The 15,192-nt window shown below is 41.3% G+C and overlaps 1 protein-coding gene across 2 annotated transcripts in view; it reads right to left on the minus strand.

Annotated features, from left to right (window-relative positions):
* The window catches only part of PDE1C (phosphodiesterase 1C), a 703,814-nt gene that overhangs the window by 545,541 nt on the left and 143,081 nt on the right, over positions 1-15,192 (minus strand). For both annotated transcript variants that reach the window (XM_063708446.1, XM_055347901.2), the window contains exon 3: positions 11,350-11,521. In XM_063708446.1, coding sequence (XP_063564516.1) covers positions 11,350-11,521 — 172 coding nt within the window. The remainder of the gene's footprint in view (positions 1-11,349; positions 11,522-15,192) is intronic.

Below are 15,192 nucleotides of genomic sequence, written 5' to 3' on the forward strand. Positions count from 1 at the left end.
TTCTGGCTGCACTTAACAGTAATCAATAAATGGGGATCTGCAGCTAGGATACAGTTGTAGGACTGTTTAGTCAATGACCATTAGCTACTACAGCATTTAGAAGGATGTAATTTAAAAAATGGTCTTTGTTCCAACCATGTGGGAAAGCATATTTTCACAAGTTTCTTCCCAAAATTGTCCACGTACTTCCTCCAGGCACCGCAGAACACCCAGTGTTTAATCCCTGCACTGTTCTCCAGCTCCATTATTTCATCTCTGTCACAGGCCAGGAAACCTTCATTTCGATGCTACGTGTGCAGGAGACCAAGGCATGGAAATATAATTCCTAATTCTGTAACTTAATTTAAAAATATATACAGTCTCCTTTCTGCTTACTCAAAGATTGAGAGCTCCGAAGATTTCTGCCTGCGGAATAAAACTGAAAGTCTTTCTCATGGCAAACAGGGCCCTACATTACATAGTCCCAGGCTTACCTTTGCTTTACCTGGTTCCAAACTTTACCTGCCTCTTGTTCACACACCTCAGTCACAAATCAAACAGTTCCTTCAACATAAGGCATGTGTTCCTCTCTCCTGGCCCTGGTTCAAACTGTTCCTTTTGCTTCCCTTTTATGTCCACCATAATCCAGGGTGATCTGTTGTATGGTTATACCATAGTGCCATTCAATATATGCATCGATCTCTGTGAGGTCTGGGAGACGGGGAGAGGGTGGGGGAGGACAAATGGGGCCTGCAGTGGTCTGACTCACCTCATGCAGCTTCAGTGCCCAACACAGGATGTAATTGTAGAGTATGCACTGAGCACATGAATGGGAAGAGAGCATTTGTTATCAGAAAAATTGTAATAAGAAGGAAACGGATCATTTTCCTCTAGCAAGGTCAAAATCCCTGCCCTAATGCTGTAAATAGGAACAAATATTTCTACAGAGTAAAACACAGGGTTAAATTATCATAAGGTAATGAATCAATCACACCAATCAAGGGATATACAGATTTGCCTTATTACAGGGCACAGTTTTAAAGGGGTCTACTTTATTTTTATTTAGGGTACTTTAATTTCACTGCAACAAACAAATGCAGTTAAAGTCATTCATCACAGAAAGTTGTAAGGGGTGACATATGGTGTTTTTGAGATATTTCCCAGTGTAGAGTCCCATATCAGTAGGCCAATCTGTCTCTTTACTTCATCGACCATTAAGACTTAGCCCCAAGCCTGGTACTGGGGAGGAGGAGGCTATAAGGGAGGAGAAGTAGGAAGGCAGAGGTGCAGCTTTTCTGGCAGTGGAGATGACAGGGAGAAGAGAAACCAGAGCAGAAGAGGCAAGGGTGAGACCTGAGTGTCCTCTTCTCTCTCTGGGGGGATATCCGCCCAAAAACCGGAAGCTCTACACCAAAGTGAACTCAGTGGCCAGTAGAGTTAGGTAAAGGGAGGCTGAGTTTTAGCTTTGCCAGGTTGTCTGTAGGCTCTTTGTGGTTTGGACAGGCCCCAGAGGCTCCCACAAGCTCCTGAAGCCAAATCTCAGAAGTTACCTGGGATTGTGACTGAGAGTTAGTCCTGGAGGTTGCCATGGGGACAAAGTGGCCACAGGCTAAAGGCTGGACCATCTGATCCTGAACCACATAAGAATCAAAACCAGACCATCCTCAGGGCCTAAAGCACAGCCACAGGAGGAGTGGAAAGGGGCTGGGAGGGAAATAAAGGCGGCAAGGGGAGTCAGATCACACCTGCCAGCAGAGCCACACAAACCAGACACCATCTTGGTGAGCTGCAGGGTGCCAGAGGGGACTTCTGAACCAATGAGCATTTTACCGAAAGAAACTAAATCATCAGAAAAAAAAGGTATCATCCAAATGGCAAGTTCACATTTGACTTTAAATGTAGAGTTTCTCCTTAGTTCCCCTTAAAGTGGGGGCTCCAGAGGAAGACTAGTTCAACTAAAAAGGAATTAAGAAGCAACATTTTCTCACACATCTTGGGGTATTGACAAAGTTGCAGCCCTGTTACACGGGTATTTCTCACATTAGGGCTGACAATCTATAAAGTACATTTTCTGGATAGTAACTCTTAATTCCCTATTAATTCATAAGAATAAACCCTCTATCCTCCAATAAGCCAAGTCAAGAAATTTTAGTGAAGAAAGGAATATGGGCCAGGTGTGGTGGCTCACACCTGTGATCCTGGCACTCTGGGAGGTCGAGGTGGGTGGATCACTTGAGGCCAGAAGTTCAAGACCAGCCTGGCCAACATGGTGAAACCCCATCTCTACTAAAAATACAAAAATTAGCTGGGCGTGAGGCTGAGGCACGAGAATCACTTGAACCCAGGAGGCAGAGGTTACGGTGAGCTGAGATCACACCACAGCACTCCAGCCTGGGTGACAGAGCAATACTCTGTTGAAAGAAAGAAAGAAAAAAAAGGAAAGAAAAGAGAGAGAAAGGGAGAGAGGGAGGGAGGGAAGAAGGAATATGATGGGAGAAAGCCCCTGGCTAGCTGACTTCTGCAAACCACTGCCTATATTTTAGGCTTCCAAAGTCTGCAATGCATTTTCAACAGCATTACTCTTGCTGCCGTCTCTCCCAACCAGGAATTTCTCTAATGCCTGAGATGGACTGAATTTACACTTTCAGCTCCTAGAATTACACCATCCTTTCATAGGAGGTTCGTGAGCTAAACCATAAAAAATGAATTGGGCTGCAAAACTACAACCCATTCATTCAATCAACAAATACACCTGAAGCATCTATGAAATACCAGGCAATCCAGGCAGTGGGTCCCCGCCACCCAGAAAAATTTGTATCTAATGCAAAATATGAATAAGAATAATGTGGGATGTGCTACCATGGGCCAGTGGTAGTGTCCAGACGGCACACGGATAGGAGGTTGGGCAGCCCAGTTGTGGAGGTATCCGAGAGAGCACAGAGCATCCTTGACATTGGGCTACACCCGTGATCTCACTGCCAATCTCCTCTACTCTACTGCTCCCACCCTCATAGCTTATTGGTGCTACCTTCACACATCAAATACTCTATTGAAAATCTCTTCCCTGTAAGTCTACAGGTTGTGTACAATGAAGTTATTGCTCATGCAACTGGAGACGAGAAGTGCATTTACCTCACACCCCATACTGACCCCCAGGGGTAGTTTGGTCCAAGCTGATCTCAAATCTTCACAGTTCCTTCCTTTATTTAGAGAGAACTTCAGGGATTCCCTGCATATTTTGGGTCTTTATGTGGGCTGGAACAGCAGTTCCTGTTGCTAATTAGGAAACATAGAGAAGTTTATCCACACTTCACATTGGCAGGGTGAGTTAGGTGGAAGCTCCAGAAAGAGTGTCCCGCTCCTCCTCCCAACCCAACAGCACTGAAAGCTTCCTGAGGGTTATTCTAGGATGAATAACTCACACTTTGTAAAATGTGCTGCTAAAATTTATTGTGGCTGAGGCATATGCTGAGGGGTTGAGGACACCTCAGATGAGCTACATTCCTGGGGGTGGAAGCCTGGATTTCTCAACAGCCCAAGAAGAATGTGCTCTGGTTGGAAAAAGGATGCATTCTCTAGGGGAAGTCAGCCCTGGAGACAAGCCCACTGGCTAGGAGCCAGGTGTGTCCATCAGCAGACCTTCTGTATGAAGGTCAACATTTGTGAACCTTTCTTGGACAATGAAAACAATCATATTTTGAGTATAATTACAATTTTATCCTTATGTTGTAGTTTCTTTAATCTCAATGCTTCCACAAAATCCCCTGTAAGGCAATAAAAGTACAAGATACTAAAGAAAATTGTGACTTGCCCCATGTTCCCTCCCACTAGAGCCCATAGGGAAGATACTGCATCAAATATAAAATTAAATATAGACAGACTGGCCCAGAATATCCAGGCCAGTAGCATTGGAGCTATGCCCCCCGCGCCAAGCTAGAAGTGATGCACCAGCAGAGAACTGCAGTGTGATGGGAGACTGTGGTCCTCCTAGAAGCAGATGTCAAGACAGGATTAGACATACAAGAAATGTATTGGAGTAAAATCTGTAAAAACAAATGAGTAAAAAGCTGAGCGAGGCTGAGAAAGCCATCAGACCTGGATGCATGTCTGACTCCCAGTAAAAGAAAGCTGGGTGGCAGTGTCTGAGACTGTACTGCAGCTCTAAAAAAAGTTCAGCAAGGCCGTTAGTGAGTCTGAACACCAAAGTCACCATCAAAGGAGTTCCATGTCTCCCAGGAACAGCTGACCTTAGGGTCCCTGCCATGCTCAGTCATTGCCAGTGGGTTCCTCTGGGATGCACAGCTTCAGCCATCACAGGGATAAATTTCCCCACACACAAGCTAGGAGGCCATGGGTCAAGTTCACTTTCTGTGATCAGAGATATGAAAGGTATATTCTCATGGCCACCACAGAGATAAGCCCTCCCTTCCCAAACTACCAGTGAGAGGACCAACAAGAATGCAAGAGGAATGGTGTCTACCTCATATATACTTGGTCATTTTTTAACACTGGAAGATCTGTCTCTAAAAACTTACAAAGAGAGACCTAAATATTGCCTTTATGTGAAGCCAAGGTTGCAATAAAAACTTCTCTAGGCTTTAAAAATTCTCAGAATTCATTCTTTCATTTTTCCCCTTGGCAAATGATTTGGATTTGCAAAGACTAAAGGTGAAAAATAACTCCAGGAAGGCAACACTAAGTCAGGAGAGTAGGTGTCCCCAGAAGTTTCCAATGGGTGAGCAACACTCAGTGATAGAAAAATATGTGTGACCAGACTTCCTATGAGCTAATTGGGAATTTTAACCCATGACTCATCCCAGGGTGGGGCTGAAGCTCCAGGGGACGCTACCCCACACCATGCCATATCATCAGCCAGACTGCACATTTCCTGAAAGTAATCAAGTCAGAAACTGACATTTTGGCAGCAGCCCCTGGTGGAAAAATGACTGCCAAAAGCCAAAATGAGGATGAGTTCAACGATTTAATTCTGCATGGAAAACACAATCCATTAAATGGGATCTGACAAGGCCTTAATCTCATCCGTAGCTGAGGGTGTTGGCTCAATGCGATTCTGCTCTCTGGAACATATTCTTAGTAAGCTATCTATAGAATCTAGAAAGCCTTTGCCAAAGCCCAAATAAGTCCATCCTAAGTGGGAAGAGAAGCTCACCAAGCCCCCACTGACTCTGTAGGGAGTAAGCACATGATTCTTCCAAGTGCAAAATTATCAAAACCTGGCAACTCAACCTGTGTTGGGAGTCGCATGATTCAAAGCAAAGGAACTGAGATGGGCAATGCACTGAGTGGCTTCAGAATTTCCACCACTGCCCAAGGAGGTCGGGCCCACAGCCAGCATCACTCACAAAGCATCCATAGGGCTCATATTCCCTGGCTGGGGCCCATTGCATAATCCAGTCACAAAAGAAAGAGTTGTAGAGGTGTAGAGGGGTGTAGAGGATCAATCTTCTCCCAAACAGGGTTTTAAAAACTGAAGTGAGAAAGAATTAGAGGCTGTCACCTTCTTTGGCCCACTTAATCCTAACAGCAGCCCCCAAAGCCCATTATTTTACCGTTTGCATGTGAAAAATGAGGAAAGAGAACAAAAGCATTACTCAAATCATGTAGTTTAAAAGATTGTTTGCAAATTCATACTTGTGGGATTCCAAAGCCCATGTCTCACCACTCTGAAGGTGGTGGTCCTCAGACTATTGCATCAGTTGGAGCTTGTTAGTAATGCAGATTCACAGGCTGCACCCCAGACCTACTGAATCAGGATCTGCATTTAACAGGATTCCCCAAGGAATTCATTTAGACATAAGGTTTGAGAAGCAGTGCCTTCAATGGCTTCTATCCAAAAGGGGTAGGTGGATTGAAAACATAAGTCTAGACTACAAAAAGATTTAGTGCAATAGAATAGGGCCAGTCTTATAGGATATATAAAATATGTATCAAAATATAACTCAAACTATATATCCAAAGTGCACACTCAAATTAGTATAACCAATCACACCATATCTTTTTTCACCAACAACAAATCTAGAGACATGAAGTCCAAGGTTATGTGGTGCTAGTAGAATATGCTGAAGGAGCATGGCTGTAGAGCTAGGAAGACTTGGTTGAAATCTCCAGCTTTGCCACCTGCTGGGTGACTTTGGGCAAGCTGCTTGATCTCTCTAAGCCTCAGTTTCCTGACCTGTACAACTGGGATAACAATACTCAACTTGCCAGCCTTTTGAGGGGATTAAATGAGCAAATGAATGCACAGTCCTCGGCACATAGCAGATGCTCAATAAATATTGGCTTCTCTTACTTGTGGTACCATCTGAGCCAGGTCCCTCCCATCTCCGGGAATGTGTACACCAGAGGCTGGGGAGAGAAACCTCTCTCAGCAGCCAGCTCTTTCCTGTTCTCTTGGGTCCTCTACTGGCAGGTATTGAGATTCCTGTCACTAATCAGACTGGATGGACTTGTCTGCCTTCCTTAGCCCCAGGTTCAATTTATTCTCTATTCTCTTTTAAGAAAAACCTGAGCAGAGCAACAGGTTTAAAGGGATAAAATGTGAGAAACAAGGAAAGAAGCACCCAAGGTGAGTTCCCAGGAGTGTCTATTTTCCAGGCACCGAAGCCTTTTTCTTTATTTGTGGTTCCCACTTTCTTCTTTTCAAAAATATCAGGTTTTGAAAACAGACCTTTCATGCCACAAGTTTAGTGAGCTTTCAGGGCCCACAGTGTCTGCACGTGGAGCCACAAAACCCATGTTTGATCCTATTTAACTTTGTATGTGTAGGCTCAAGGGCATGTAAGGATTCCAGTGAGTGCTGAGCACGAATACAAAATTAATACTTACTGAGCTCATTCTGGGTACTGGACACTGTGCTTGGCTCATTCACATGTGTTATCTCCTTTAAATCCTCTCCAAACCCCAGGAAGGGGGTCTCTTTATCCCCATTTCAAAGATTTTAAAACAGGCCAGAACAGGTGAGTAAGTTTGTTCTCACACTGCTATAAAGAAATACCTGAAACTGGGTAATTTATAAAGGAGAGAGGTTTAATTGACTCACAGTTCCACATGGCTAGGGAGGCCTCAGGAAACTTACAATCATGGCAGAAGGTGAAGAGGAAGTAAGAACCTTCTTCACATAGCAGCAGGAAAGAGAAGAGTAAGCGGGGGAAATGCCAGAAGCTTATGAAACCATCAGATCTTGTGAGAACTCACTCACTATCACAAGAACAGCATGGGGGAAATGCCCCCAAAAGCCAATCACCTCCCATCAGATTCTTCCCTTGACACATGGGATTACAATTCAAGATGAGATTTGGGTGGGGACACAGACCCAAACCATATCAATAGGTAAGTGACCTGCTCAAATTAACATAGCAAAATACTCTCGAGTTCAAAGGGATCCTAAATCTCATCTAGTGCAGTGGTTCTCCAGGTGTGATCCTGGACCAGCAGCATCAGTATAACCTGAAGCTTGTTAGAGAACAACATCCTTGGGCCCCACCTAGATCTGGGATGAGCCCAACAATCTGTTTTAACAATCCCCCCGGGTGATTGTGATGCACACTCAAGTTTGAATCAGCAGACCACTCTTCAAGTCCAACCTCAGTATGACAGTTAAGAAAACAGAGGTTTTGCTACCAAAAAAAAAAAAAGACATTATGTGAAGCGGTGGATATGTTATTTAGCTTGATTTAATCATTTTGCAATGATTAAATCACATACAACAAAACATTATATTATTTTACATTGTAAAATTTTATTTGTCAATTATACCTTTATAAAGCTGGGGAGGTGGAGGGGGGGGAGAAAAAAACAGAGGTTTGAAGAAATGAAGCAATTCGCCGGGGGCAATAGAGTTGGAACTGAAACCCAGTACAACCACTATCAGAAGTCAAATTTTCGCACCTGGATAGCTTAAAATATTCCTTTCTTGGAGAGTAAAGACTAAAGCCCTTGGTACAACTGAGCACTAAACTGTGTTGCCTTCCAGCAATATTGGCTGGGATCTGAACCTGGGCAGCCATGAGGAGACCTCAAGCCCTGGAAGCATGCTCCCAAGACACTGCTAAACTGTCTGCTCCAATACACAGAGTATGCCTCATCAGCACTGCCCAGCCAGGAAGGGGATAAGAGGGAAGACTATCAGGGACCATATCCAGAGTTGAGATGGTGTTTGCACAAATCTCAACTATCGACACACAACCCCTGGGGAAGAAAGGTGGTGCCTTCATTTTCCAAAATCTTTATTTCTAAGTCAGTGTGTCAAATTCTCACTTTCAGCTATACCCTCTGGCATTATTAGTAGCTGACATTAATCCAGTGACAATCCAGAGTGTTTGCAGGCCATACTTAGGGATGGCAGCCTGATTGGAAGACAAGGCCCAGGGACATGTCTTGAAGCTGCATTTGAATCACAAGCATGCTTTTTATGTGAGTTTATAGATGATATACTTATTTGGGGTGCGGTGATAAAGTAAGACTTAAAGTCTGCCCAAGCTACTCCTTGCTGCTGCATTGGAGACCAGCAATCTACCAGCAATTTTTTATAGGCTTTCTCTCTCCAAGCCAGTTTCTTCATCTCTAAAATGGACAGAATCCTTGAGTTTTTTGGGTTAAGCCTGGCAAGTAAGAACGGCTATTGCTGATGTAACAGGGAGCCTGGTGGAGACTGAAACATAAAAATATTTGAAATTTTTTTGAAAAACACCCATCATTGATAAATTCATAAACACTTCGTATCTTTGGAAACAGAAAGTAGAATTTAGCTTTAGAGCAGACTGTCCCTTTGCTCTGAAAAGAACTACTTAAATGAAAATACTAAATGCAAATATTAAACAAGTGCACACATTTTGTCCTGGTAGTAGCTTGTATATATTTGCCTCCACCTTGCAGAGAGCTAGAAAAGATTTCTGGGAAAAGTGGAATTAAGTATCTAACCCCTTCCTTTTGAGAATCAACATTATTAGAGTACGTCTGAGAAAAATTGTGGTTGTGCTGAGGCCAAGTATCAGGAAAAGACAACAGAAGCCACAGAGAGGAGTCATCACAAGGAAGAGGTAATCTAAGTTGGTGACACAAATGCCTAATTTCACTGAGGTCAGAAAGTCCATGCTCAACATGAGACCTCATTTCCCTAGTAGGGGACAAAAGGCATAGCAGGATAAGCGATGATTCTTGAACTCAGCCTGTCAATAAGGCTTGGGGTCCTTGGGAATAGTGAGGGACAAGAACCCCAAGAAAAGACTGGACCTCCTGATAATTTGGCACATTGGGCTTATTGACATTGTCATTTATGTCTTGTTTGGTAAGAGCTGATGACCATATTTCATGGCCCTAAACTCCAAATGCCCTCCAAGCGTGACCAAGGAAAAAGAGAACGAAGTAATCAAAGCTATCATTAACCCTTATTGTGGTACCACTCAATGGTAATGACCCTACAGAGGAGCTGTAGGGTAACCTTGATTCTGCTCTGATTTATTCATTGATAAATAAACTCTTCCCATACCTGAGTACTTTACTTGTAGTAATTTATGCACAACAAATCTCATAGCTGATCATGCCACCACAGTTAAGGACAATTGCAGAAGAGAATATTTACCATTTAGCACTGTCACCAAAATCAACCATCTTCTTTGGAAGAAAGGATAGTTACAAAATAGTACACAGTTGTATTAAGGGTACCAATAAATAAATAAATGCTAATGGATTTCTTGTCTCAATTGCTAAAGGGTTGGCATATACCTGCATGCACCTGCTGTCTTCTTCCTACAGCACCAAGTGTTACAAGGAAACAGAAATAAGTCCTGATATTCAATTTATAACAATCTCTTTCAGAAACCAAGACACTGCTACATGTTACAACTAACAGACCAAATGACACTCATGGGCATCAATATTAAAGCTCATGAGCTCTCTATTAAAGAGCACCAAGAGAATGCAAACAAAACAGATGATGGTAATGGAGTTCGGTGAGCAAATAAGATGTTCTTTTCATGAGAGTAACTCTTTGCCTGTTCATTGAAGAAAATGATGACCCTGGTTTAGGGTGGAAGGAGTAGTTATAAGAAACCTTAGGAGAAGGGACTGACTCCATAAGAAATGCTCCAAGGTGAGAACACATAGACAGAGAAAGCCATTCATGGTCCCCTCTTTCACCACAGTCACTTGCTGAGAACTGCAGGTTCATAAGACGTATTCTCTCTAGGTGAGTGGGTTTCATTTTATTCAAAACCTTATGATGCAATAACCAAGCCCTTAGTAGGAATAAAAACAGCATTTACCTGCAATTCTTGTCTCACTAATGTACTCGTCACACTGTATAAAGAAATCCAAACCCCTATTTATCACTCCTTTCAGAACTCATCTGTAATTCAGTCAACACTAAGAATCTTCACACAATGAAATGGCTCTCACTGAGCAATTACACATATCACCCGGATACAAAAGAGAGTATATTTTTCAAATATATTTCATGGAACTCCAAGAGCTGTCTGAATTGTTTATGGGGAGAGAAAAACGAGGTTTATATGTTCTGCTAACCATGTGGAGAGTATGAAAGTCTATAGTGGAAAGAAAAGTGAAAGAAGTAAAATTGACATAACAGGAAGAAAGGAGGGGCAGAAGGCAATCTGGAAAAATGATTGAGTCTTAATTTCTGATACCAGTAGTACTGTAAATATACTGTTTCAAATGTGAGTCTGAAAGACCCATTTGGGGAAAAAAAAATCACGTTTTTACACCACACTCATTCCCAGATTGATTTTTATTTAACATGGGTGAGAAGGTAAGGGATGGAGTTGTAATGAAAATGGAGTACAATACCAAAAGAAAATAAGAGACCTTGCAGGAATATGCAAGGCTAAACGATGAACTAGAATGGAGTAAACAGCCACCTGGGAAACAACATGAGAAAATTCTTGCTTCATTTCCGTCAGCAGCAGCTCTTACATCTTTTACAACTGGAAACCTTCCCCCAGCAAGAGACTCTAAATACACAGGGCTGAATTAATTCCCAACACGTGCTTTTTCTCTGTGCCCTTATCTGGATGTGTCATCCTCTTTTGAAGCAAAAGACTCATTAATCCAATTCAAATTGCCAACATCAGTAAATCCTCTACCTCAGCATTTAAATGCCAATACCAATTAAATACCAACAGCAACTTAACTACTGATAAGATCTTCACTACATTCAGGAAATCCAGCCAGAAGTCCAGCTAGCATTGATTCCAACCCTCCTTCATCAATTCTAATTTACTCAGTGCAACGAAATGAAGTAATTTGCTGGCCACACTGACTATGCATCTAACTGAATTGAAACAACTCCACAAGCAAATAAGAAGGAACACATTGAGTCGCAATCCACCAAACCTGAAGGATGTCTTCACCAAGACTTCTGGGCTATCCAGCTGTGGCAATTCATCAGCTAGGATTTCCTCTGGGGGTCGAGGGTCATGGACAATTGTTGGCCGTGGCTTCTCCTTGACATTCCCTGTGAGCCCGTCGATGAGGGAGTTCCACAGACAGTTCTGTGACTTAGACCCTGAGACATGGGGAAAAGAGAGATGCAGGTGAATCATCCACCAGTTGACTCCATGTCCTGCCTTCCCCAACTCAGGATCTTCCAAAGCAGAGCAGGGAAATTTATATATTTCTCACCATCTCTGCCAACATTACAGAGTTGTAACCAGGAATTTTTACATTTATATGCAGAAAATAGGCTACCACTCTGAGTATTTTGACACAAAGCTAAGTTATTGGATATATCTTGTCTCATTGCAGTGGTGATCAGCCCAAACTCCTGACAGAGCCACAGGTATCTATTTAGATGTTTATTCAGCAGTTGGAAATATATAAAGCACTACCATTTTAGGGAACTGTGAGGATGTTCAAACACAAGTCTCCCCTATAAATTCAGCTTGCTGAAGCCCAAGACTCCATTCTATGGAGACACCCACCCCAAAGAGGGCACCACCTTTAAGAACTAGAACTCACCATCAACAGGTTGATTCTTCTACAATATCAAGACCCAGGAAAATTACATGTAGTTTATGCATGTAAAACTTCAAACACGTGAGATAAATATTAAAGGTGGGCATCAAGTGGAAGCGGTGTCTACAAAAGTAGAGCCTGATCTGCCAGGTGATCAAGATCAAACTCAACAGTGAGAAGTTGTGTTGATAGTGTGTGCCCTTGATATGATGTCATGAAAATGTCACTTTTGCTTTGTGTATTAGTCATGTTTCTAGCTTCCACAAACTTCATGCTGTAACATCTGCCCTACATGCATGTGCCAACACAGCTAGTTCTGGACAACCCAATAGTATGCCTGAGTCACCTGACCTTGGCCTCCTGCCTCCCTTGTCGCCCCACTCTCCCCCAACCCCCAACTCCTCAGGGGAAGTCCTCCTTCCAGGGGTGTGCTTTTAAAACAAAAACCAGCCAATCCAGAGTCCACACCCCAACTACCTCCCTTATAGGACTTTCTCACCCCTGGCCACTCTCCACTGGGCCTAATCACCCCAGGGCCTGGTACCAGGCAACTAGGTATTAGGCAGCCCCTAGGCTCCAGCCCCCTGAAGTCATTCAAACTAGCCAGTCCCAACCCTGCTTACCCTGCCTTGCCTGTTCCTTCTTGCAGAAACCACAACAAAGGTTCCTGCCCACAATGTCCCACCCCACCTCCTGACTGACACCAGTGCTTCCCCAGATGGCCCCGTAACATGACATGGAAGCCCTCTCCTGGAAACTGTGGGTAATAAATTCTCTTTACAATGGCATTTGTCTCCTTATCTGTTGACCTTACCATACCTAAACAGTAATAAAACTTATTAAATAATCAGTCTAAAACACCCAATCTAGCCATGGAGAAAACATTAGATAAACCACTTGAAGAACCTGCGACAGAAAACCTGACCCGTGCTCTTCGAAACAGTCAAAGGTACCAAATACTGCTGAGCCTCCATATCCATGGGTTCCATGGATTCAAACAACTAAAGAAGGAAAATATTCAGAAAAAAAAAAATCTGTAGTGAACATGCACAGACTTTTTTTGTCATTATTCCCTAAATAATACAATAACTATTTACTTAATATTATTATTTTACTTATTATTATTAAAATTAAATTATTAAAATTAATATTTTAATAAAATTTTATTTTAACAAAATTAAATTATTAAAATTGTTATTGAAATTATTATTGTACTTAATATTATTATTATATTATTCCCTAAATAATACAATAACTATTTACTTAATATTATTATTTTACTTATTATTATTAAAATTAAATTATTAAAATTAATATTTTAATAAAATTTTATTTTAACAAAATTAAATTATTAAAATTGTTATTGAAATTATTATTTTACTTAATATTATTATTATATTATTCCCTAAATAATACAATAACTACTTAATATTATTATTTTACTTATTATTATTAAAATTAAATTATTAAAATTAGTATTTTAATAAAATTTTATTTTAACAAAATTAAATTATTAAAATTGTTATTGAAATTATTATTTTACTTAATATTATTATTATATTATTCCCTAAATAATACAATAACTATTTATTTAACATTTACATTGTATTAGGTATTACAAGTTATCTAGAAGTAATTTAAAGTACATGGGAGGATGTGCATAAATTACATGACAATACTACACAATTTTATATCAGGCACTTGAACCTCTGTGCATTTTGTTACCTGAAGTAACCAATTCCCTTGGAAATAGAGGGACTAGCGTATAAGGAAAGTCTGAAAAACTATCACAGCCAAGAGGAGCCTAAAGACACGATGACTAAATGTAATGTGGCATCCTAGATGGGAGTGTGGAACAGATGTACCATGCTAATGTAAGAGGTTAATAATACAGGAAACTGGGTGTAGGCCGTATGAGATCTCTATATTATCTTTGTAATTTTTCTGTAAATCTAAAATTGTTCTAAAATAAAAATTCATAAAAATAAAAGTAAATAAAAATCATAAATCATATATAATTAATTAAATAACTATTATTTTAAAAGTCTATGAGCAAAAAATTTTTTAAGTAGAGCCTGAAGACATTACCATTACCATTAACTAATTGCCATTGGCTTGTGCTGGTTATGTCTACCCAGATAAAAGAAAAATTTTGTATTTGCACAAAGACACTGTCAGGTTGAGTGAACAGGCAACCTATACAATGGGAGAACATTTTTGCAATCTACTCATCTGACAAAGGTCTAATATCCAGAATTTACAAGGAACTTAAACAAATTTACAAGAAAAAAACAAACAACCCCATCAAAAAATGGGCAAAGGATATGAACAGACACTTCTCCAAAGAAGACACTTACATGGCCACCAAACATATGAAAAAAAGCTCTACACCACCGATCATTAGAGAAATGCAAATCAAAACCACAATGAGATACCATCTCATGCCAGTCAGAACGGCAATTATTAAAAAGTCAAGAAGCAGTCAGGCATGGTGGCTCACTCCTGTAATCCCACCACCTTGGGAGGCCAAGGCTGGTGGATCACCTGAGGTCAGGAGTTCAAGACCAGCCTGACCAACATGGAGAAACCCCATCTCTACTAAAAATACAAAATTAGCCGGGCATGATGGTGCATGGCTGTATTCCCAGCTACTTGGGAGTCTGAGGCAGGAGAATCACTTGAACCCAGGATGCGGAGGTTGCAGTGAGCCGAGATGGTGCCATTGCACTCCAGCCTGGGCAACAAGAGCAAAACTCCATGTTTAAAAAAAAAAAAAAAAAAAAGTCAAGAAGAAATAGATTCTGGCGAGGCTGTGGAGAAATAGGAACACTTTTACACTGTTGGTTGGAGTGTAAATTAGTTCAACCATTGTGGAAGATGGTGCAGCGATTCCTCAAGGATCTACAAACAGAAATATACCATTTGACCCAGCAATCCCATTACTGGGTATTTACCCAAAGGAATATAAATCATTCTACTATATAGACACATGCACACATATGTTTATTGCAGCACTATTTACAATAGCAAAGACATGGAGCCAACCCAAATGCCTGTCACCGATAGACTGGATAAAGAAAATGTAGCATATATACACCATGGAATACTATGCAGCCATAAAAATGAGAATGAGGTCATGTCCTTTGCAGGGACATGCATGAAGCTGGAAGCTATCATCCTCAGCAAACTAACCCAGGAACAGAAAACCAAACACTGCATCTT

This window comes from Gorilla gorilla, chromosome 6 (genome assembly GCF_029281585.2).
Source record: "Gorilla gorilla gorilla isolate KB3781 chromosome 6, NHGRI_mGorGor1-v2.1_pri, whole genome shotgun sequence".
In the NCBI taxonomy this organism is placed as follows: domain Eukaryota; kingdom Metazoa; phylum Chordata; class Mammalia; order Primates; family Hominidae; genus Gorilla; species Gorilla gorilla.